Source organism: Petromyzon marinus, unplaced genomic scaffold (genome assembly GCF_048934315.1).
Source record: "Petromyzon marinus isolate PM22_M1 ecotype Great Lakes invasive population unplaced genomic scaffold, UKy_Petmar_22M1.pri1.0 PM_G_Scaffold_15, whole genome shotgun sequence".
Lineage (NCBI taxonomy): Eukaryota > Metazoa > Chordata > Hyperoartia > Petromyzontiformes > Petromyzontidae > Petromyzon > Petromyzon marinus.
In genome coordinates this window covers 1,080,413-1,104,021 of record NW_027422706.1, presented here as the reverse complement: position 1 = coordinate 1,104,021, position 23,609 = coordinate 1,080,413, and the positions used below count along the sequence as shown (strand labels likewise).

At 55.3% G+C, this 23,609-nt stretch overlaps 1 protein-coding gene across 4 annotated transcripts in view; it reads right to left on the bottom strand.

The window, feature by feature from the left end:
- Window positions 1-19,108: 19,108 nt before the first annotated feature.
- Window positions 19,109-23,609, bottom strand: part of LOC142910660 (uncharacterized) — a 78,345-nt gene continuing 73,844 nt past the window's right edge. For all 4 annotated transcript variants that reach the window (XM_076060027.1, XM_076060024.1, XM_076060025.1 and 1 more), the window contains 2 exons: window positions 23,174-23,425; window positions 19,109-20,418 (listed from right to left, as the gene is read on the bottom strand). In XM_076060027.1, coding sequence (XP_075916142.1) covers window positions 20,231-20,418; window positions 23,174-23,425 — 440 coding nt within the window. In that variant the 3' untranslated portion in view covers window positions 19,109-20,230. The remainder of the gene's footprint in view (window positions 20,419-23,173; window positions 23,426-23,609) is intronic.

Here is a 23,609-nt window from a genome sequence, read left to right as displayed (position 1 = left end):
GGTGGGATGCTTCTGGATACTACCCACGTGCATCAAGTCTTTGTTCAGCTTGCATACGCATCTCACGTGTTATAGCGGATTGTGATTTACCACCATTTAAGTTGTTATAACGCGATGTTTCCATAACGCGCAGTTCTTCAGGAAAGCAACTACCATATTTGTTTCTATCTACGTGGCTTTACCGAAAGACCCAAAGAATAACTACCATATTATATGAGAACACATATAGCTTACAACTGTAATTGAACTCGGGCCGATGGACAAAACTTGCGGTGTGGTAACCACCGTGCCACTCATGCCCCTAGTTTGCATAACAATTGCTATTTTTTTAATGTTACGTATGAATTGCTCTTACCTGATATGAATTTAATCAACACTTGATGTAATCGAGTAACAAGTTGTAACGTCCGCTACTGTCATATTATACGTGTAATTAAGTAAAGGGCTGGCCAAGCGAATTGTGAGGTGCTTTGTTAATCAAAATAATCCCTAAAGATGTGGCAAGAGCCAATGTTCACGATTGTGTGGACCGGGTGAGTTTTATGCATTCTCTAATGATCTCCCATGAAACTTGGCAGCCTGAGCAATTAGCAATTTGTCACCAAGTTCCCATGGGATCGAGCGTCCCCTGCATCTTTTTGCAATGTAACAAGCTGAACGTGTGGCAGTGTTTTTTTATTCATTGCAAATGGAACAACCTGGAATCGTGAGCCTAATTAGAGCGTAACATGAGTTGAGCTCTCGATACAGATGTACGTATATTGGTATACACTCGTGACATTAAAAAGCATGACAATTATAGAGCAATAATACAATGTGACACTTCAAATGAAGAATGCATGCATTTGTATGTAATTTCAGCATGGACACATTGTAATGTAATTACGACATGGAAGCATCAACTATGTTTATTACATCCCTGCGTATGATGAAAATGTGGTCAGGACCTAAATGGCAATTTGTCGAGGTCTGCTCTCCACGAGAGGGGGCTTCAGGAGAGAGTTCGTTTAGTTTTGCTGTTCCTCCGTTGAAGGAGCGCAAGGCCACAGTGATTTGCAATGTGGGCCGTAGTTTTGTCACTGGGCACCGTCTTACAGTCTTCTATTTATGATGGAGAGCTTGCCGAGAATGAATGGCAGGCCTATAGTAATAGATTTTACCCTTTTAACTGGCACAAAAACTGACACCTTTATTCAAGGTGTAGTGGAGTAGATAATGCGCATAGGAATTGGCCATGTACAGTACATACAGACAGACAAGGAGAACGGGTCACACGAGGTCGAACAGGTGGTCGAGTCGCAAGTGCTGTAAACAAACCCAAGTAATTAAGGGAGTCGTGGCACAAGGGCTGTGATTGGTCGAGAGGCTGTTAGCGTTAAGTGGTGGCGTCGGAATGTCTGATGAGGGGGACAGGTGCGGGCTGGCGGGAAACGGCCAGCGAGCACGTGGCAATTAATTAAGGCTAATGGGAGAGGGGATAAAACGCGAGGTGATTTGAACGGAGGGGAGTTGCTGTTGGTGGTTGCTGTTGGAGAGTTGCTGCTGGGAAGTTGTTGCTGGGCAGTTGTTGGCGAGAGGTGAAGAGATACGGAGAAGACAGCTGGAAATGTTAGGGAAGAATAGATAGAGAGCCGAACCCCAAAGACAGTAAATAGCGATAGGGAGAGTCAGCGTTAGCGGAGATAGAGTCACTGTGTGTGAATAGATGGAAGTCACTGCGTGTGAAGAGATAGCGGCGATACTGTGTATGAGGAGATAGATGAACCATTGTGTGTGGAAGAGATAGAAGACGAACCACTGTGTGTGGAAGTGATAGAAGACGAACCACTGTGTGTGGAAGGGAAGACACTGTGTGTGAAGAGATAGGCGAAGAAGCACTGTGTGTGGAAGGGGATGCACGGACGATGCTGAAGTAAATCGGAGTGTTCGAGTTAGCGGAGCACGGAGAGAATTACTGTGTGTACGGAACGATGGAATGAAAGTGACGGCGTAAAAAGAGACGGTTGGGAGGCCAGAATGGAGAAGTTGTCGGAGGAATTCCAGAACTTCTTGACGGAGAACCGCATTCAACTACCCGTACCGGGTCCACCACCGGAGGTTGCCGCTCAGCCGGAGCGGTTGGAAGAAGATGACGACGAAGACGACCAGTCGGAGGGACCGCCACGACGACTACACGTACAACGATTTGAGGCCAAGGTGGGAGATTGGACGGCATTCATACGAAGATTCCGTGCGGCTTACGAGTCCCTGAAGTGGACGGAGAGTGCCGCATTACGAGCACTGCCGACGGCATTGGATGATGACTCCTTGGCGACTTTTAACGGACTCCCTGCCGCTGTCAGAAAAACATTGGACGGTGCTATTGCGGCAATGAGGAAGGTCTACGAGCCGCGGTCGGTCGCCAAACGTCGATTTCAACAGAGGAAACGGGAGGCCATGGAGTCCCCCCTGGCATTTCGCAGCACCTTGCTGGCCCTCGCCCAGGTTGCGTACCCGGCGATGGACGAGGAGGGCTGGGACTCCCTGCTGCAAGAGAAGATGTTACAGCTGGCAAAGGAACTGAAAGTCGTCTTGTCGCTCCCGGACAAGGATGATGACGACGATGTGTCATCGTTGCTGATCGCCAGGAACATACAAGTCAACATTGATATACGAGACGACGGCTGCGCTACCGCCGCCGCTGACGAACCCTGCCGGGGCTGCGAGCACGGTGGCGGTGGTGGTGGACGAGGCGCCGCCGATGGCAGCGGCGGCCGGAGTGTCGACCGGAGACCGACGGCGTCGTCCCGGGGCATATGGAGACGGCGTGCATCGGACATGACTTTGGGGGGTTTGGGGATTCTGTATAAAGGTGTTGTGTGAGTGTCGTTGTGTGGTGCGTGTCGGGTGGTTATACAAAATGGTTATGTGTTGCGAGTGCGTTCTGTATATATGTTATCATCGTTCCATCCGCTTCACTCCAGTACTCCAATTCGAGTATAGCGTAGCTGGGGACGGCTAGGTTCTTTCATCACGGGGCGGGGGGGGGGGTGATGTAGTGGAATAGAAAATACACATGGGTAAATTGGCCATATACAGTACATACAAACAGTGTGGGTCATGTAAGTTCGAGCAGGTGATGAGGTCACGGGTGGCGTAAACAAGCCAAAGTAATTAAGGGAGTCAAGGGACGAGGGCTGTGATTGGTCGAGAGGCTGTTAGCGTTAAGTGGCGGCGTCACAGAGTCTGGGCCGTTGGACAGGTGCGGAGCTGGCGGGAAAATGCCAGCGAGGCACGTGGCAATTAATTAGGCTGATTGGAAAGGGGATAAAAACGCTAGGTGATTTGGACGGCAGGGGAGTTGGCGAGAAGTGGAGACAGCAGCGGGTAGAGAGAGATGCGAAGAGGCGAAGCCGGCAAGTGTTAGTGGGAAATAGATTGAGAGCCGAACCCAGGGGACAATAAATAGCGATAGCGAGAGTTAGCGTTAGCAGAGTGGAGATTACGGTATAGGTTGGTACAGGGAGAGTTAGTGATAGACAAGTCACTGTGTGTGAAGAGATAGACAAGTCACTGTGTGTGAGGTGATAAACAGGTCACTGTGTGTGAAGAGATAGAGTCACTGCGTGTGAAGAGATAGAGATAGAACTACTGTGTGTGCGGTGAGGAGATAGACGAGTCACTGTGTGTGAGGAGATAGAGATAGAACCACTGTGTGTGCGGGGAGAGAAGAAGAGACTGTGTGGGGAGACGAGTATGAGCGGACGGTGCTGAGGGGAATTCGAGTGTTCGAGTTGGCGGAGCGCGGAGAGGAGAAATTATAGTGTGTGTGTGTGAAATTATAGTGTGTGTGTGTGAAATTATAGTGTGTGTGTGTGTGCGGAACGATGGAAATAAAAGTGACGGTGGAAGAAAGGCGATTGTCGTCCGAGTGAATCCAAGGCACTACATATATAGAGAGAGCAGTTGATATTGTTGATGGTATCACGTGCTAATGCTCCATCACGTGTTTTACATCTATTACACAGTGAATATTGAACTGAAGCTTCACTTAACAATGAGGCGCGTGTCGCACAAACGGCTCGCCCCACGATATTTTCCCTCGCGGGTGCCCCTTGGGTTGTCGCTTCCCTGCTTCTGTGCTGGAAAGAAGTCAAGCAATAAGCGATGCCAAAATCTGCCATCGGGGCACGGTTAATGCTGAACCATCCTGAATCTGCAGACTCCTCGCAATCTACAGGGGCATCCGTTAAACAAACTAAAAAAGAGGCGTTGTCAACGATTAAATTAGTTTTTTTGATTCGTCGGAAGTTACAAACGCACGGCTCAAAGTGTTGGCTCAATGCGCATCCTCTTCGCTTAGATTGCGTTTCGAGCTGAAGAGATGAGAGTGAATCTTCAGCGGCGCACTGCGTGAGAATCCGAAACACAATCAACAATCCCACGACGGCTGGGCAAAAAACAACCGTGACTTTCTAAACTAGATCCCCGCTCGCTGGCAAACGGCCGTGACGATTGTCTGAACTGGTCATCCCTGGGCCTCCCCCCCAGGTTGACTCGGGTTCAAATGGGTACCTGGCGCGTTGTGCAAAAACATCGACACTGGGGAGACAAAGGCGGACGTGCGTGGTTTGCTGGCTACCTACCGCCTCGTGCCCGATGCCAGCCTTCACAACACGAGGTGCCGCTGGCTAACGCCGCTTGCTCCAACGGTCGGATAAAGGCTAGACGGGGTATTTCTGTCTTTTTAGTTCAACCGAGTTCAATGCGCTGTCAAATAATGAATAGTTAAACAATGGACAAAGAGCTTTCGTGAACGGCGCGCAAGAGATAAGTGACACGGGCCACCACCAGGGTTGTACCAATAATCCACGCCGAACGGAATTCCTTTCGGGCCACGAGCGTCTCCTCGTTATCACTTCGAGCGTAGACCTCTAAGACTGTGTGGGTGGAGTGGGGGGTGGGGTGGGGGGTGGGGTGGGGGGGTGGAGTGGGGGGGTGGAGTGGGGGGTGGAGTGGGAGGGTGGGGGGTGGGGTGGGGGGTTGGGGTGGGGTGGGGGGTGGAGTGGGGGGTGGGGTGGGGGGTAGAGTGGGGGGTGGAGTGGGGGTAGAGTGGGGGGTGGAGTGGGGGGTGGAGTGGGGGGTAGAGTGGGGGGTAGAGTGGGGGGTGAGGTGGGGGGTAGAGTGGGGGGTAGAGTGGGGGGTGGGGGGTAGAGTGGGGGGTGGAGTGGGGGGTGAGGTGGGGGGTAGAGTGGGGGGTGGAGTGGGGGGTGGAGTGGGGGGTGAAGTGGGGGGTGGAGTGGGGGGTAGAGTGGGGGGTGGAGTGGGGGGTGGAGTGGGGGGTAGAGTGGGGGGTGGAGTGGGGGGTGGGGTGGGGGGTGGGGTGGGGGGTCGGGTGGGGGGTAGAGTGGGGGGTAGAGTGGGGGGTGGGGTGGGGGGTAGAGTGGGGGGTGGAGTGGGGGGTAGAGTGGGGGGTAGGGTGGGGGGTGGGGTGGGGGGTGGAGTGGGGGGTGGAGTGGGGGTGGGGTGGGGGGTGGAGTGGGGCGTGGAGTGGTGGGTAGAGTGGGGGGTAGAGTGGGGGGTGGAGTGGGGGTAGAGTGGGGGGTAGAGTGGGGGGTAGAGTGGGGGGTGGGGTAGGGGGTGGAGTGTGGGGTAGAGTGGGGGGTAGAATGGGGGGTGGAGTGGGGGGTGGAGTGTGGGGTAGAGTGGGGGGTAGAGTGGGGGTGGAGTGGGGGGTAGAGTGGGGGGTAGAGTGGGGGGTGGGGTAGGGGGTGGAGTGGGGGGTGGAGTGGGGGGTGGGGTGGGGGGTGGAGTGTGGGGTGGAGTGGGGGGTGGGCTAGGGGGTAGAGTGGGGGGTAGAGTGGGGGGTGGAGTGGGGGGTGGAGTGTGGGGTAGAGTGGGGGGTAGAGTGGGGGGTGGAGTGGGGGGTAGAGTGGGGGGTGGAGTGGGGGGTGGAGTGGGGGGTAGAGTGGGGGGTAGAGTGGGGGGTGGGGGGTAGAGTGGGGGGTGGAGTGGGGGGTGGAGTGGGGGGTAGAGTGGGGGGTGGAGTGGGGGGTGGGGGTGGGGGGTGGGGTGGGGGGTCGGGTGGGGGGTAGAGTGGGGGGTAGAGTGGGGGGTGGGGTGGGGGGTAGAGTGGGGGGTGGAGTGGGGGGTAGAGTGGGGGGTAGGGTGGGGGGTGGGGTGGGGGGTGGAGTGGGGGGTGGAGTGGGGGGTGGGGTGGGGGGTGGAGTGGGGCGTGGAGTGGTGGGTAGAGTGGGGGGTAGAGTGGGGGGTGGAGTGGGGGGTAGAGTGGGGGTAGAGTGGGGGTAGAGTGGGGGGTGGGGTAGGGGGTGGAGTGTGGGGTAGAGTGGGGGGTAGAATGGGGGGTGGAGTGGGGGGTGGAGTGTGGGGTAGAGTGGGGGGTAGAGTGGGGGTGGAGTGGGGGGTAGAGTGGGGGGTAGAGTGGGGGGTGGGGTAGGGGGTGGAGTGGGGGGTGGAGTGGGGGGTGGGGTGGGGGGTGGAGTGTGGGGTGGAGTGGGGGGTGGGCTAGGGGGTAGAGTGGGGGGTAGAGTGGGGGGTGGAGTGGGGGGTGGAGTGTGGGGTAGAGTGGGGGGTAGAGTGGGGGGTGGAGTGGGGGGTAGAGTGGGGGGTGGAGTGGGGGGTGGAGTGGGGGGTAGAGTGGGGGGTAGAGTGGGGGGTGAGGTGGGGGGTAGAGTGGGGGGTAGAGTGGGGGGTGGGGGGTAGAGTGGGGGGTGGAGTGGGGGGTAGAGTGGGGGGTGGGGTAGGGGGTGGAGTGGGGGGTGGAGTGGGGGGTGGGGTGGGGGGTGGAGTGTGGGGTGGAGTGGGGGGTGGGCTAGGGGGTAGAGTGGGGGGTAGAGTGGGGGGTGGAGTGGGGGGTGGAGTGTGGGGTAGAGTGGGGGGTAGAGTGGGGGGTGGAGTGGGGGGTAGAGTGGGGGGTGGAGTGGGGGGTGGAGTGGGGGGTAGAGTGGGGGTAGAGTGGGGGGTGAGGTGGGGGGTAGAGTGGGGGGTAGAGTGGGGGGTGGGGGTAGAGTGGGGGGTGGAGTGGGGGGTGAGGTGGGGGGTAGAGTGGGGGGTAGAGTGGGGGGTGGGGTGGGGGGTAGAGTGGGGGGTGGAGTGGGGGGTGGAGTGGGGGGTAGAGTGGGGGGTAGAGTGGGGGGTGGAGTGGGGGGTAGAGTGGGGGGTGGAGTGGGGGGTAGAGTGGGGGGTAGAGTGGGGGGTGAGGTGGGGGGTAGAGTGGGGGGTAGAGTGGGGGGTGGGGTGGGGGTAGAGTGGGGGGTGGAGTGGGGGGTGGAGTGGGGGGTAGAGTGGGGGGTAGAGTGGGGGTGGAGGTGGGGGTGGAGTGGGGGGTGAAGTGGGGGGTGGAGTGGGGGGTAGAGTGGGGGGTGGAGTGGGGGTGGAGTGGGGGGTAGAGTGGGGGGTGGAGTGGGGGGTGGGGTGGGGGGTGGGGTGGGGGGTCGGGTGGGGGGTAGAGTGGGGGGTAGAGTGGGGGGTGGGGTGGGGGGTAGAGTGGGGGTGGAGTGGGGGGTAGAGTGGGGGGTAGGGTGGGGGGTGGGGTGGGGGGTGGAGTGGGGGGTGGAGTGGGGGGTGGGGTGGGGGGTGGAGTGGGGGGTGGAGTGGTGGGTAGAGTGGGGGTAGAGTGGGGGGTGGAGTGGGGGGTAGAGTGGGGGGTAGAGTGGGGGGTAGAGTGGGGGGTGGGTAGGGGGTGGAGTGTGGGGTAGAGTGGGGGGTAGAATGGGGGGTGGAGTGGGGGGTGGAGTGTGGGGTGGAGTGTGGGGTAGAGTGGGGGGTAGAATGGGGGGTGGAGTGGGGGGTGGAGTGTGGGGTAGAGTGGGGGGTAGAGTGGGGGTGGAGTGGGGGGTAGAGTGGGGGGTAGAGTGGGGGGTGGGGTAGGGGGTGGAGTGGGGGGTGGAGTGGGGGGTGGGGTGGGGGTGGAGTGGGGGGTGGAGTGTGGGGTGGAGTGGGGGGTGGGGTAGGGGGTAGAGTGGGGGGTAGAGTGTGGGGTGGAGTGTGGGGTAGAGTGGGGGGTAGAGTGGGGGGTGGAGTGGGGGGTGGAGTGTGGGGTAGAGTGGGGGGTAGAGTGGGGGGTGGAGTGGGGGGTAGAGTGGGGGGTAGATTGGGGGGTGGGGTAGGGGGTGGAGTGGGGGGTGGAGTGGGGGGTGGGGTGGGGGGTGGAGTGGGGGGTGGAGTGTGGGGTGGAGTGGGGGGTGGAGTAGGGGGTGGAGTGGGGGGTAGAGTGGGGGTAGAGTGGGGTGGGGTAGGGGGTGGAGTGGGGGGTGGAGTGGGGGTGGGGTGGGGGGTGGAGTGGGGGGTAGAGTGGGGGTGGGGTAGGGGGTGGAGTGGGGGGTAGAGTGTGGGGTGGAGTGTGGGGTAGAGTGGGGGGTAGAGTGGAGGGTAGAGTGGGGGGTAGAGTGGGGGGTGTGGTGGGGCACCACAGTGCCAGCTGTCCCGGCACACCCGGCTGCTCACTGCTGCGCTCGTTACGCCGCTGCCGCTCCACCGGCCGCTCCGGCACCTCGCGGCTCCGCCTCGGCCAGGGGCTGCCCCCGCTGGGGAGTTGTCGCTGCACGGCCCGCCAGCGCTTCCCTCCGCCGCCGCAGGTCCTCGTGCGCCGCACGCGAGAGCCGGGGGTGGGGAACGAATTCAGGGGCCGAGGCGCAGGAATGGGTTTGTCGATGGCGGGAACCTCCTGGTGGTTACTACACCAGCAGCAGCAGCGGCACACAGGGGGTTGTTGTTGTGTCCGTCCGTCCGTCGTGCATCCACAAATGGGAGGGGTGGGGAGGTGGGGAGGGTGGGGAGGGGCTGGGTGGGGAGGGTGGGGCTGGGTGGGGGTGGGAGGGGTGGGCATGGTTGGGGAGGGGCTGGTCACCCCGTGGTGCCCTTATAAAACTCAACCCAACGTTCCCTACCTGCTGCCTCCGGCAGGAATGTGTTCTCACGCCGATGTCGGCGCGGCGGCCTCCACCCGGGGCGGGGGGGGGGGGGTCAAGTGACCCCATCCCCCTACCCCGCCGTGAAGGAGCGGACCTCCTGCGTGCCCTCGCCCGCTACGCAGGAGGTCGTGGGGTTCCATCCCGACCCCGACACCTACTGCGTGCGTATTTGGGAGTTGGCGTGCGTCTCTCTCGACGTCGATTTCCCCCCAGGGTTCCTCCGGGTTTTTCACCCTCCGCATTTTGTAATCGACGTCGCACGTTCGGAGAGTACTCGGCCTACCGCGAAACATTTTCCATGCTGTGATAATAATGAGCCACTTCCGCTTGGGCTATCGTCATTTGTGATCGCCAGGCAGCTTACGATACGGCTCAGTGAGCCTTACCTGGTAAAATAAAATAAAAAAACAGTTGATGATCGTTGAAATAGTTGAAATCAGAATCAGAATAATTATTTATACTGGAGGAATCCGATGAGCTGCGGAGTGAATTTTCACAGATGTCCAGTAGGGGCAGATAAAAACGTTACAGTAACAAACAGCAAAACAAATGACCCAATCGCATGCAAATGAAACTAAACCATCCCCCGTGGCCAGAGGAGAAGAGGAAGGCCCTAAGTGGGGGCAAGAGTTCATCTTCTTTGGTTCTTTCGGTAAGGTCACGTAGAATGAGAATAAAATAATAAAATAACACAATAAAATAACACTATAAAATTCTCACGACGAAACGTCACGACGAAACGTCGTGAGAATTTTATTGTGTTATTTCATTATTTTATTATCATTCTACGTGACCTTACCGAAAGAACCAAAGAAGATGAATCCTTGCAGTCACGAAAGCTTTAAATCGAAATTTGGGGGCAAGAGGTCCGGCGGCACGGATGGTTCACGATGGATTTCTTTGGTGATGGGGCCGGTTGGGTCACCGCGTAAGTAAAATGTCGTGCGGCACACCCTCCTCCACCCGACGCGGCCGATGAAAACGGCCGTCACGTGGCGAACTGCAAGCGTCGCCATATTACGGCTTCGACAGCACCGCCGGGTGCTTCTTGCGGGAGAGCGATCCGCACGCGACGTTTGACCACACGGGACGGACGTTTTGCTGGCGGCTGCCGGCACAGATGGCTTCTTCACATCAGCGTACGTTGCAGGGACGCCTCTCTAAGCGGGAATGCCGTGTAAACCCCAACCCACAATGCCTTGCGAGGTGCGGCCACTCACCAGTGTGTGCCTGGAGTGAATCTACCACCACAGCGACAGGAGATAAACCCCCTGGCGCAGATCAAATAAGATGCGCGCAGAGCGTGAATATTTCCCTCTCCTGCCCACTTCACACTCTTTCGTTCTTTCGGTAAACTCACGCGGGGAGAAATAAAATAAAAATAATTTTGATTTATTTTAAATTTGTGTTACTTATTTTATTTTATTTCTAACTACGTCACTTTACCCTACACCCCCCCCCCCTCCCTCTCTCTATCTCTCTCACCTTGCTCCTCCTCCCCCCCTCTCTTACCTACATGGCCTCTTGTCACGGCAGCCCTTCTGCCTACTTCAGCAACTGTCTCCTTGCTGTGGTTGTCTCCACCTGGTGACGTACAGCTTCGTGTTGCGCCCATAACCGTCGCGGATTTAAATTTCGATTTAAAGCTTTCGTCACTGCAAGGATTCATCTCCTTTGGTTCTTTCGGTAAAGTCACCACGTAGAATGAGAATAAAATAATAAAATAAAATAACACAATAAAATTCTCACGATGAAACGTCACGACGAAACGTCTCACGACGAAACGTCGTGGGAATTTTATTGTGTTAGTTTATTATTTTATTCTCATTCTACGTGGTGACTTTACCGAAAAAAACAAAGAAGACGTCGCGGATTTAATTTATTTTATTACCGCGTGGACTTTACCGACGGAAGCAAAGAGCACGTGGTACCTATTGGTCCCATTTTGTAGTTGCTCACTACCAGCTGTAAATGCTCCGATAGCGACCCTTTGTCTTTGTACTTGTGTCATCTTGATGTGCTCTGGCGGTACGACTCTGAGTGTAGGGTGTGGGCCAATCAGTTTCAAAGACAATGCAAATGTGATCGGAGCGTGTTTTGTTTATATGTTCAACACAAACACTGTCTCCGTGTGTGCGTGTGGTTAATGCAGATTGTATTCGGTTTCTATTTTTGGTGTTTGAACATCTTAACGCATTTAATTTTTCGATTTAAAGCTTTCGTGGCTGCAGGGATTAATATTCTTGGTTTTCACACCCGATGATAATGATGATTGCTTGTGTTGTAGTGTGAGTGTGATGGGGTGTGAGTGTGATGGGGGTGTGAGTGTGATGGGGGTGTGAGTGTGATGGGGGTGTGAGTGTGATGGGGGTGTGAGTGTGATGGGGGTGTGTGATGGGGGTGTGAGTGTGATGGGGGTGTGAGTGTGATGGGGGTGTGAGTGTGATGGGGGTGTGAGTGTGATGTGGGTGTGAGTGTGATGGGGGTGTGAGTGTGATGGGGGTGTGTGATGGGAGTGTGAGTGTGATGGGGGTGTGAGTGTGATGGGGGTGTGACTGTGAGTGTGATGGGGGTGTGAGTGTGATGGGGTGAGTGTGACGGGGGTGTGAGTGTGATGGGGGTGTCAGTGTGATGGGGGTGTGAGTGCGATGGAGTTACCGGAGCTCACACTCTATGTTGCAGCCCTGGCTGAGTGGCTCGGGCCGCCGTAGGTGATGGCAGCGCTGCTCTGAGGCCACGGCTCTCCCGCACGCACGCCACCTCCCTGTGCTGCTCCCCTGCACGCGGGGGGGGGGGGGGGGGGGCGCCTCGTTACCCCCGTCGCCAGCTCACCGGCGGCGATCCCCAATTTGAAGTCGATTTCAAAACGCGCCGAAACATTTGACACCGCAAAACCAAACATGTGCTAGGTGAGGTTTCAGATAACGGCCCTTTTCCCGTCGCTCTCTTACTACGCGCCACGAAGAGAGGCCATCGACCCAGGTGGGCCACTGACCACCGCGCAACGTGGCATCACGAAACAATATTCCACGAGGGAGGGTTGCGGCACACACGTGCACGTGGGGGCCTCCCCCCCCCTCTCTCCGTGTCGATACGCCGACCACGTGACCGATCGCGCCGCGGCCAACGGCGGACGAATGCCGCCCCCCAGCAACGTGGACCCGGGGCGAACCTCGAACCGCGAACTCCCTGCGACGAGGGCGGCAAGACGCTCCCCCCCGCCGCCCCCCCCCCGCTCGGCCGCGGTGCCACTGCCTGGGGGCTCGTCCGGGCACGCCCCTCGACGGGACTCGCGAAAGGGCGTCGGGAGGGTCGGGCTTGTTTCACGCAAAATGCCGATCTCGTCGGGGACCGCAAACCGCCGCCCGAAACTTCTGGGGCGGCCTCGCGAGCGGCGGCGGCGGCTTTGCGCTGACCGTCAAACGGAGCCAGGATGTGCGTTCGTGCCGGAGGAATCCGATGAGCCGCGAAGCTCTTTTTCACTGGACGTTCGAGAGTTGCGCAGATGCCTAAAAACAAAGGCGGTCACCGCATCGCCCGCTTTCAGGAGCGCTCCTGCGGCCGTCTGGAAAGCTCTTCCTTCTGATATCAGGAAGCCACCGGAGCTATGCACGAGATTGACAAATTCATTTTTTAGTAAAACTGCTTCCCGTGTTTCAGTTTGTTGTCCTTCCGCCGATCGTTCGATGAGCACGGTTGGCTCCAAACGGTGCGAAAGACGTTCAACATTCACAAATAAAGACAAAGATCCCCATATAGCCTTAACAGCCCGTTGAGACAAGTGGTGTTAGCGAGCAGCACCTATGAAGGCTGGAACGGCACACGTGGGGGGGAGGGTGGCCAGCAACATGCCCGGCCACCTTTGTCTCCCCAGTGGCGATGTTTACACACCGCACTGGGTACTCATTTGAGGCCGAGTCTATCTAGGGGAGGCCCAGGACCGGCTCAGATAATCGTCGCCGGTGTTGGCCGTGAGCGAGAATCGAACCCGGGTCGCCGGGTTCGTAGCGGGGCGTGCCAACCGCTGCACCACCGCTCCCCACAACACAACACACAAAGTGACACACACACACACACACGTACACACACGTACACACACAACAACAACAACAACCGACATTCGCCACTAAGTGGCGGTGACGTCACCACGACGCTTGTGCCAGGCTATGTGCACCCTGAGGCCACGTGAAGTATCGAACGCCCGCTGGCAGGAGGTCACGGGGCAGACCCAGGTGCCACGGGTCGACTGACTGAGATGACTGGCTGATGCACCACCTGTGCCCCCTACTGTGCCAACCTGCTGTGCTTTAGCCACCCGGCGCTCCGCTCGTTGTTGTGAGCGTCGCTCCTACGCCCTCCGTTGTTGTTGGAGGGCGACTGCCTCCAACTGCCCAGTAGCGTCCTTCACGAGCCTCCTCCACAGAGGCCGATCTTGACACCGCTGGTACCAGTCATCGGCAAGTCCACTCAGCTCCACGTCCTCCTGTACCACATCACTCCATCTCTTCTCTAGCCCGTGCCGCGCCCGCTTAGCCCCCTCAATCCGGCCAAACAAAAGCTGTTTCGGCATGCGGTGGCTGGGCATGCGGGCTACATGACCCAGCCATCGCAGCCTTGCCTGCCGGAGGAGCTCACCGATGGGACCCTGCCCAGATCTTTCAAGGATTTGTGAGCTCCTCACACAATCCAGTCTGGTTAAACCCAGGATGGATCGTAGGCAAGCCAGCCTAAATGTTTCTAACCGGCGAAGATGTTCCATTAGGGGGGTCCACGTTTCGCAAGCGTAGAGAAGGGAGGGAATGACCGTGGCCGAGAAGACCTGAAGCTTAGTGCGGAGCGACAGACCAGGTAGCTTCCACAAAGCGTTACGCAACCGATGAAAAGATATTGCCGCTCGACTGATTCGGAGTGAGACCTCTGCTGTTAAACTGGAGCCAGTCATAAGCACACTGCCCAGGTATGGGAAACTCTTCACTCCCTCCACAACCTCCCCATCACCGATTGGGAGTTGTGGGGGCGGAGTGTCTGATGGTACAAAATACCCAGGCAGGTGCTTAGTTTTGGTGGGGCTGATGGTAAGGCCCCACCTCTTAGTGGCACGCTCCAGTCTCAGCAGCAGCGTCTCCAACTCCTCCTCTGACTGAGCAGCTATTACCAAATCATCAGCATACATAACGTGGTTGAGCAATAGGGAGCCATCCCTTGACCGCACCCGGGCATCGATTAGCCTCCCATTATATCTGTACCATATGGAGATTCCCCTGGTACAGCTATTGGAGGCTTCACGAACTACGTGGTCAAAATAGATGTTAAATAATGTGGGAGCCAGAGGACATCCCTGTCGCACCCCAAGGTGTACAGGGAATGGCTCTGACTCCCGGCCACGTAGTACACACACACACACGTAAACACACACGTACACACACGTACACACACACGCGTATACACACACACGTACACACACACGTACACACACACACGTACACTTACACACACACGTACACACACACGTACACACACATACACGTACACACACACGTACACTTACACATACACACATACACACACACGTACACACGTACAATTAGTCTTACACACACATACACACACAAAAAACAAAGGTCCCCCATATAGCCTTAACAGACTGTAGGGGCAAGTGCTGTTAGCGAGCACCTATGAAGGCCGGTAACGGTACACGAGGGGGTGAGAGGCCAGCACCACGCCCGACCGCCTTTGTCTCCCCAGTGGCAATGTTTTTTATCAAGCGCACCAGGTACACATTTGAGGCTTAGTCGACCTAGGGGAGGCCCAGGACCGGTTCAGATAATCGTCACTGGTGTTGGCCGTGAGCGGGAATCGAACCCGGGTCGCCAGGTTCATAGCGCAGCACGCTAACCGCTACACTACCGCTCCCCACACGTACACACATACACGTACACACACACACGTACACAACAACAATCGCCATTCGCCACTAAGTGGCGGTGACGTCACCACGACGCTTGTGCCAGGCCATGTGCACCTTGAGGCCACGTGCAGTGTCGAACGCCCGCTGGCAGGAGGTCACGGGGCAGACTCAAATGCCACGGGTCGACTAAGATGACTGAGATGACTGGCTGATGCACCACCTGTGCCCCCTACTGTGCCAACCTGCTGTGCTTTAGCCACCCAGCGCTCCGCTCGTTGTTGTGAGCGTCGCTCCTACGCCCTCCGTTGTTGTTGGAGGGCGACTGCCTCCAACTGCCCAGTAGCGTCCTTCACGAGCCTCCTCCACAGAGGCCGATCTTGACACCGCTGGTACCGGTCATCGGCAAGTCCACTCAGCTCCACGTCCTCCTGTACCACATCACTCCATCTCTTCTCTAGCCCGTGCCTCGCCCGTTTAGCCCACTCGATCCGGTGGCTGGGCTACATGACCCAGCCAACGAATCCTTGCCCGCCGGAGGAGCTCACCGATGGGACCTTGCCCAGATCTTTCAAGGATTTGTGAGCTCCTCACACAATCCAGCCTGGTTAAACCCAGGATGGATCGTAGGCAGGCCAGCCTAAATGTTTCAACCGGCGAAGATGTTCCATTAAGGGGGTCCACGTTTCGCAAGCGTAGAGAAGGGAGGGAATGACCGTGGCCGAGAAGACCTGAAGCTTCGTGCGGAGCGACAGACCAGAAAGCTTCCACACAGCGTTACGCAACCGATGAAAATATATTGCCGCTCGACTGATTCGGAGTGAGACCTCTGCTGTTAAACTGGAGCCGGTCATAAGCACACTGCCCAGGTATGGGAAACTCTCCACTCTATCCACAACTGCCCCATCACTGATTGGGAGTTGTGGGGGTGGAGTGTCCGATGGTATAAAATACCCAGGCAGGTGCTTAGTTTTGGTGGGGCTGATGGTAAGGCCCAACCTCTTAGTACACTCACACGGACACACAGACACACACACACTAGTACACTCACTCTGTGACACTCTCTCACACTCATTAACACTCTCTCACACTCATTAACACTGTGACACTCTCTCACACTCATTAACACTGTGACACTCTCTCACACTCATTAACACTCTGTCACACTCTCTCACACTCATTAACACTCTGTCACACTCTCTCACACTCATTACCACTCTGTGACTCTCTCACACTCATTAACACTCTGTGAAACACTCTCACACTCATTAACACTCTGTGACACTCTCTCACACTCATTAACACTCTGTGACACACTCTCTCACACTCATTAACACTCTGTCACACTCTGTCACCCTCTCTCACACTCTGTGACACTCTCTCACACTCATTAACACTCTGTCACACTCTCTCACACTAATTAACACTCTGTGACACTCTCTCTCACACTCATTAACACTCTGTGACACACTCACACTCATTAACACTGTGACACACTCTCTCACACTCATTAACACTCTGTGACACACTCTCTCACACTCGCTGACCTTGGCGGGGATGGAGAGGCGTTCTCGTGCGTGCGAGAAGACACAAAGTGGGCAGCGAGTTGACGCCGAGACCCAGCACACAGAGGAGGCCTCCCCAGAGACCCAGCACACAGAGGAGGCCTCCCCAGAGACCCAGCACACAGAGGAGGCCTCCCCAGAGACCCAGCACACAGAGGAGGCCTCCCCAGAGACCCAGCACACAGAGGAGGCCTCCCCAGAGACCCAGCACACAGAGGAGGCCTCCCCAGCGCATCGCTCACTCCAGCAGCAGCAGCAGTGGCGGTGGTGGTGGTGTAGGTGGTGGTGAAGGTGGTGGTGGTGAAGGTGGTGAAGGTGGTGGTGAAGGTGCCGGGCAGGGAGCAGCAGCAGCAGGAGGGGGTGGGGTGCCCCACGCTCGTCTCCTCCTCCTCCACCACCAACAGCCTCGCTTCTCAGCAGCAGCAGCAGGAGGAGCCGTGTCTCAACTTTCTCGATTTGCACCAAGCGCACTAATAATGATGATGATGCTGGCGTGTAGTTTGTGGATGCGGCTTTGCTGTCTGTGTGTTGTATGTTATATGTATGTTATACGTGTGTTGTATGTGTGTTGTATGTATGCTGTATGTATGTTATATGTATGTTGTATATATATGGAGATGTTGACATCGCACAGTACGTAGCCAAGCGTTTGGTGGAGTCAGCTGGACGACTGGGTGAGTGAGAAGGTGGCTAATTGGCTGATAGGTTCAGTGAGGGGGTGGCTAATTGGCTGAGTGGGTGAGTGAGGGTGGCTAATTGGCTGAGAGGTTGAGTGAGGGGGTGGCTGATTGGCTGAGAGGGTGAGTGAGGGGGTGGCTGATTGGCTGAGAGGGTGAGTGAGGGGGTGGTTGATTGGGTGAGTGTGTGAGTGAGGGGGTGGCTGATTGGCTGAGAGGGTGAGTGAGGGGGTGGCTGATTGGCTGAGAGGGTGAGTGTGTGAGTAATTGTGAATGAGTGGGTGAGGGAGTGGGTGTGTGAATGAGTGGGTGAGTGAGTGGGTGTGTGAGTGAGTGGGTGAGTGAGTGAGTGGGTGAGTAATTATGTGAATGAGTGGGTGGGTAACTGAGTGATTGGATGGGTAAGTGGGTGAATGGGTGAGTGAGTGGGTGGGTGTGTGAATGTGTGGGTAAGTGGGTGAATGAGTGAGTGTGTGAGTGAGTGGGTAGGTGAGTGAATGGGTGAGTGGGTGTGTGAGTGAGTGGGTAAGTGAGTGAGTGGGTGAGTGAGTGGGTGAGTAATTGTGTGAATGAGTGGGTGGGTGAGTGAGTCGGTGAGTGTGTGAGTGGGTGAGTGAGTGGGTAATTGTGAATGAATGGGTGGGTGAGTGGGTGGGTGACTGAGTGATTGGGTGGGTGGGTGAGTGAGTGGGTGGGTAACTGAGTGATTGGGGTGGGTAAGTGGGTGGGTGACTGAGTGATTGGGTGGGTAAGTGGGGGAGTGAGTGGGTGAGTGAACAAGTGAGGAACATATTTCAGTCTCAACTGCCAACAACCTCAACATTTTCAATCCCCTAGGAGGTGGTGTTGGTGATGGAGGAGTGTAGGTGGTGGAGGTGGAGGGGGTAAGAGGCCTCCATACTCGTACATCGCTCGCATAGCGATGGCGATTGTCATCCCGGCCGAGGGGCGCCTGACAGCGAGGGACATTCGTCGCTTCATTACCGAGAACTTCCCCTTCTATCAGAACAATAAGAAGTGGGGAAACTCTGTCCGTCGCTGCCTCACGTTTGAAGACTGCTTTGTTAAAGTGCCCAGAAGGCCGGGTCGGCCGGGCAGAAGCAATCACTGGGTCGTGGACCCGGTGGCTGCGGACATCTTTGATGACGGCTCGTATCAGCGCAGGAGGAAGAGGTTCAAACGGTGCGGTGTGGGGTGAGTGGGCGAATGACTGGATGGGTAGATGAGTGGGTGGGTAGGTGAGTGGGTGGGTAGGTGAGTGGGTGGGTAGGTGAGTGAGTGGGTGAGTGAGTGGGTAGGTGAGTGGGTAGGTAGATGAGTGGATGGGTGAGTGGGTAGGTGAGTGGGTGGGTAGGTGAGTGAGTGGACGAATGACTGGATGGGTAGATGAGTGGGTGGGTAGGTGAGTGGATGGGTAGGTGAGTGAGTGGGTAGGTGAGTGGGTGGGTAGGTGAGTGGGTAGGTGAGTGAGTAGGTAGGTGAGTGGGTAGGTGAGTGGATGGGTAGGTGAGTGGGTGGGTAGGTGAGTGGGCGAATGACTGTATGGGTAGATGAGTGGGTGGGTAATTGAGTGAAAGGGTGGGTGAATCGGTCGGCGGATGAGTGGAAGGGTGGGTGTGGATGTGTACTGTGGTGCATCTGCCAATTGTCTCAGTCAACCCATGGCATCTGGGTCTGTCCCGTGACCTGTCAGCGAACTTGGCCTAAGCTCCGTGGTGATCTCACGGGTGGTCGGGGCATTTAAACTGGAGCATGATGTGTTTATTTTGTTCCCCATTGAATGTGGAGATTTTACGTGGTAACAACTTCTTTAAACACCACCGAGGCGTCGTTAAGCGTCTCTTTCAAACCGTGATAGTTTGCAAACGGTAGTTTCCCTTATCTCCATATATATGAAAGGCACAGTTGTGATTATGTGTCTGTTCAAAATGTTTAGCGTACTTCCCGACATGCAACAAACTTGAAATTTGCCATGTGGGTACTTTCCAGACTGTACACCGTACAAACATTATAAAAATACACTTTTAGTTTCTATTTTAGGGGGGGGGGGGGAGCTCAATAATGCATTTATTTTTTGCACGGCAAGTGAGCTGTGACGTCAAATCTGTCACGTGACCCGTGCATGTGGAAGCGTAACGCATTGCAGTGTAGCGATTAGCGTTGTCTGTGTGTGTGTGGAAGCGTAACGCATTGTAGTGTAGCGATTAGCGTTGTCTGTGTGTGTGTCTGTGTGTGTCTGTGTGTGTGTGGAAGAGTAACGTATTGTAGTGTAGCGGTTAGCGTTGTCTGTGTGTGTGTGTCTGTGTGTGTGTGTCTGTGTGTCTGTGTGTGTCTGTGTTTGTGTCTGTGTGTGTCTGTGTGTGTGTGGAAGCGAAACTCATTGTAGTGTAGTGGTTAGCGCTACGCCGCGCTACGAACCCGGCGACCCGAGTTTGATTCCCGCTCATGGCCACCACCGGTGACGATTATTTCAACCGGTCCTGGGCCTCCCCTAGGTCGACTCAGCCTCAAACGAGTAACTGTTGTGGTGTGAACATCGGGAGACAAAGGCGGCCGGGTGTGGTGAATCCAAGTCCCGGGCGAAGCCGGGTAGTTAAAGCTCGTGCTGTTATATTCATAATCAGATGTTTTTTTATTTCGACTCGAAGAAAATCGGTGAAATCGGAAGCCAACGATAGGCCCCAGTTGTGGGCCCTTCTTAACCTGGTAACAAAATATTATTCTTCGTCAGTGATGTCCTCATCTAAGCGTGTGAGACGAGACGGATGCACAAGACTCTAGTCTCCCGTTGCTGTACATCACTCACAGAGCACCACAGCGCCCCCCCCAGATCCACAACAGCGTTTGCCCCGCGAGACTCTGGCACCTTCTCCCTGCCTCAGCTGGACCATCAACAACGGCAACATTTGTGTCAACAACAGCAGCAACAGCTAACTTGGCATGTTCCGCAGCACGGAACAACTTCAGGGCGGAACAACTTCGCAACTCGTGTTTAAAATCGTCACGCAAGACGGCTCTCCGTGAGACGTCGCGGGCACACGGCGCGTTACTTTTCTCCCCCAATAAAACTCGGACAACGTGAATGCGTGGAAACGAGAAACGATGTCGGAACGCAACGGGGCATCGTAAATCGTGAAGATTTTTGCGAGAGCGAGAAAGAAAAGCTTCCTTCTAGACGTCGCCGCCGCAGCGCCACGACGGCACCAGCGTGAGCAGAAGTGCCGTGGGCCAAGCGGCACCGGGGCAGCAAGACGCCTTGCTGGTGGCGGACGCCCGCCCCGCTGACGTCGTCGCCGCCACTGACGTCGTCGCTGATGACGTCGTCGCCGCTGATGACGTCGCTGATGATGTCGTCGCCGCTGCAAAGGGGCAAGCGGAGAAACGAGACGTCAGTCGCCATCGCTATGATGAGAGCGATGTACGAGTACCGGGGGGCCTCTTACAACCCTCCGCCTCCTCCTCCATCTCTACCACCACCAACACCACCAACATCACCACCAACACCACCACCACCAACATCACCACCACCAACACCACCACCAACATCACCACCACCAACATCACCAACACCACCAACACCACCACCAACACCACCAACACCACCAACACCACCAACACCAACACCACCAATACCACTAACACCACCACCACCAACACCACTAACACCAACACCACCACCACCAACACCACCAACACCACCACCACCAACACCACCACCAACACCACCAACACCACCACCACCAACACCACAAACACCACCAACACCACCACCACCAACACCACTAACACCACCACCACCAACACCACCGCCACCATCTCCACCACCACCAACACCACCACCTCCTAGGGGATGGAAGATTTGTTGGAGGTTGTTGGTAGTTAAGACTGAAACTTCTTCCTCACTTGTTCACTCTGCCACTCACCCAATCATTCAGAGAGACGATCCATCACACTACGTTTAAAACTATTTGGTAAATTAAAACGCCGACTGTCACATCATCGACGTCGGGTGCCCGATTGTAACTCCTCTGCGGTGAGTGGTGGACCATCACCACCACCACCCCCCGCGTGTCAACAACGCTCTTTGCCAAAACAGCAAACCCCTGCCCAGAGTTGCGATGCTGAGAATCTTTTTATTGTCAAAGCGTTCTTTTATCTCCGTTTGACCGGAACTTTGTTGACTGCCCTCGATGTGTGCACCTCCGTGAGTCTATGGGAGCCTTTAACATTGAAGTCTATGGGAGCCTTTAACAGTGAAGTCTATGGGAGCCTTTAACAGTGAAGTCTATGGGAGCCTTTAACATTGAAGTCTATGGGAGCCTTTAACAGTGAAGTCTATGGGAGCCTTTAACAGTGAAGTCTATGGGAGCCTTTAACAGTGAAGTCTATGGGAGCCTTTAACAGTAAAGTCTATGGGAGCCTTTAACAGTGAAGTCTATGGGAGCCTTTAACAGTGAAGTCTATGGGAGCCTTTAACAGTGAAGTCTATGGGAGCCTTTAACAGTGACGTCTATGGGAGCCTTTAACAGTGAAGTCTATGGGAGCCTTTAACAGTGAAGTCTATGGGAGCCTTTAACAGTGAAGTATATGGGAGCCTTTAACAGTGAAGTCTATGGGAGCCTTTAACAGTGAAGTCTATGGGAGCCTTTAACATTGAAGTCTATGGGAGCCTTTAACATTGAAGTCTATGGGAGCCTTTAACAGTGAAGTCTATGGGAGCCTTTAACAGTGAAGTCTATGGGAGCCTTTAACAGTGAAGTCTATGGGAGCCTTTAACATTGAAGTCTATGGGAGCCTTTAACATTGAAGTCTATGGGAGCCTTTAACATTGAAGTCTATGGGAGCCTTTAACAGTGAAGTCTATGGGAGCCTTTAACATTGAAGTCTATGGGAGCCTTTAACATTGAAGTCTATGGGAGCCTTTAACATTGAAGTCTATGGGAGCCTTCAACATTGAAGTCTATGGGAGCCTTTAACATTGAAGTCTATGGGAGCCTTTAACATTGAAGTCTATGGGAGCCTTTAACAGTGAAGTCTATGGGAGCCTTTAACATTGAAGTCTATGGGAGCCTTTAACATTGAAGTCTATGGGAGCCTTTAACATTGAAGTCTATGGGAGCCTTTAACATTGAAGTCTATGGGAGCTTTTAACATTGAAGTCTATGGGAGCCTTTAACATTGAAGTCTATGGGAGCCTTTAACATTGAAGTCTATGGGAGCCTTTAACATTGAAGTCTATGGGAGCCTTTAACATTGAAGTCTGTGGGAGCCTTTAACATTGAAGTCTGTGGGAGCCTTTAACATTGAAGTCTATGGGAGCCTTTAACATTGAAGTCTGTGGGAGCCTTTAACATTGAAGTCTGTGGGAGCTTTTAACATTGAAGTCTGTGGGAGCCTGTAACATTGAAGTCTATGGGAGCCTTTAACATTGAAGTCTATGGGAGCCTTTAACATTGAAGTCTATGGGAGCCTTTAACATTGAAGTCTATGGGAGCCTTTAACATTGAAGTATATGGGAGCCTTTAACATTGAAGCCTATGGGAGCCTTTAATATTGAAGTATATGGGAGCCTTTAACATTGAAGTATATGGGAGCCTTTAACATTGAAAACTATGGGAGCCTTTAACATTGAAGTCTATGGGAGTCTTTAACATTGAAGTCTATGGGAGCCTTTAACATTGAAGTCTGTCAGAGCCTTTAACATTGAAGTCTGTGGGAGCCTTTAACATTGAAGTTTATGGGAGCCTGTAACATTGAAGTCTGTCGGAGCCTTTAACATTGAAGTCTGTGGGAGCCTTTAACATTGAAGACTATGGGAGCCTTTAACGTTGAAGTCTATGGTAGCCTTTAACATTGAAGACTATGGGAGCCTTTAACATTGAAGTCTATGGGAGTCTTTAACATTAAAGTCTATGGGAGCCTTTAACATTGAATCCAAGCATGAATGGAGCAAGCACTTGGGAACCCGAGCAGCCAATGGAGATTCACGGGGTGGCTGAAACCCAGTTTTTTTAAAACCCAGGACTTTCCGCGCCGCCGACCTCATTGGGCTGACTATAGCCATTTGCATCGTCAGGGTGGTCAGACGATCCAAGCCGCCGCCCTCCCGCGTACCTGGCGAGGTAGCTAACAGCTCGTCGTTGTCATCCTCGCCCTCGTCAGCATCGCCGTCACGGCCGCTACCGGCGTTGGGGGCCGATGGCGAGGACGTAGAGGCCTCCTTGCCATCGTCCTGGCCCTCCTCCTCGTCCTCCTCCTCCTCGTCCTCCTCGTCCTCCTTGTCCTCCTCCTCGTCCTCCTCCTCGTCCTCCTCCTCGTCCTCCTCCTTGTCCTCCTCCTCGTCCTCCTCCTCACCATCCGACGCCACTGTGGGGGTGGTTGTGGGGGTGATGGTGGTGGTAGTTAATGGTGGCGGTGGTGGCGGCGGCAGGTGTAGCGGTCTACGCCGTGCTACGAACCCGGCGAACCCGAGTTCGATTCCCGCTTACGGCCACCAACACGCGGTGACGATCATCTGAACCGGTCTTGGGCCTCCCCTAGGTCGACTCGG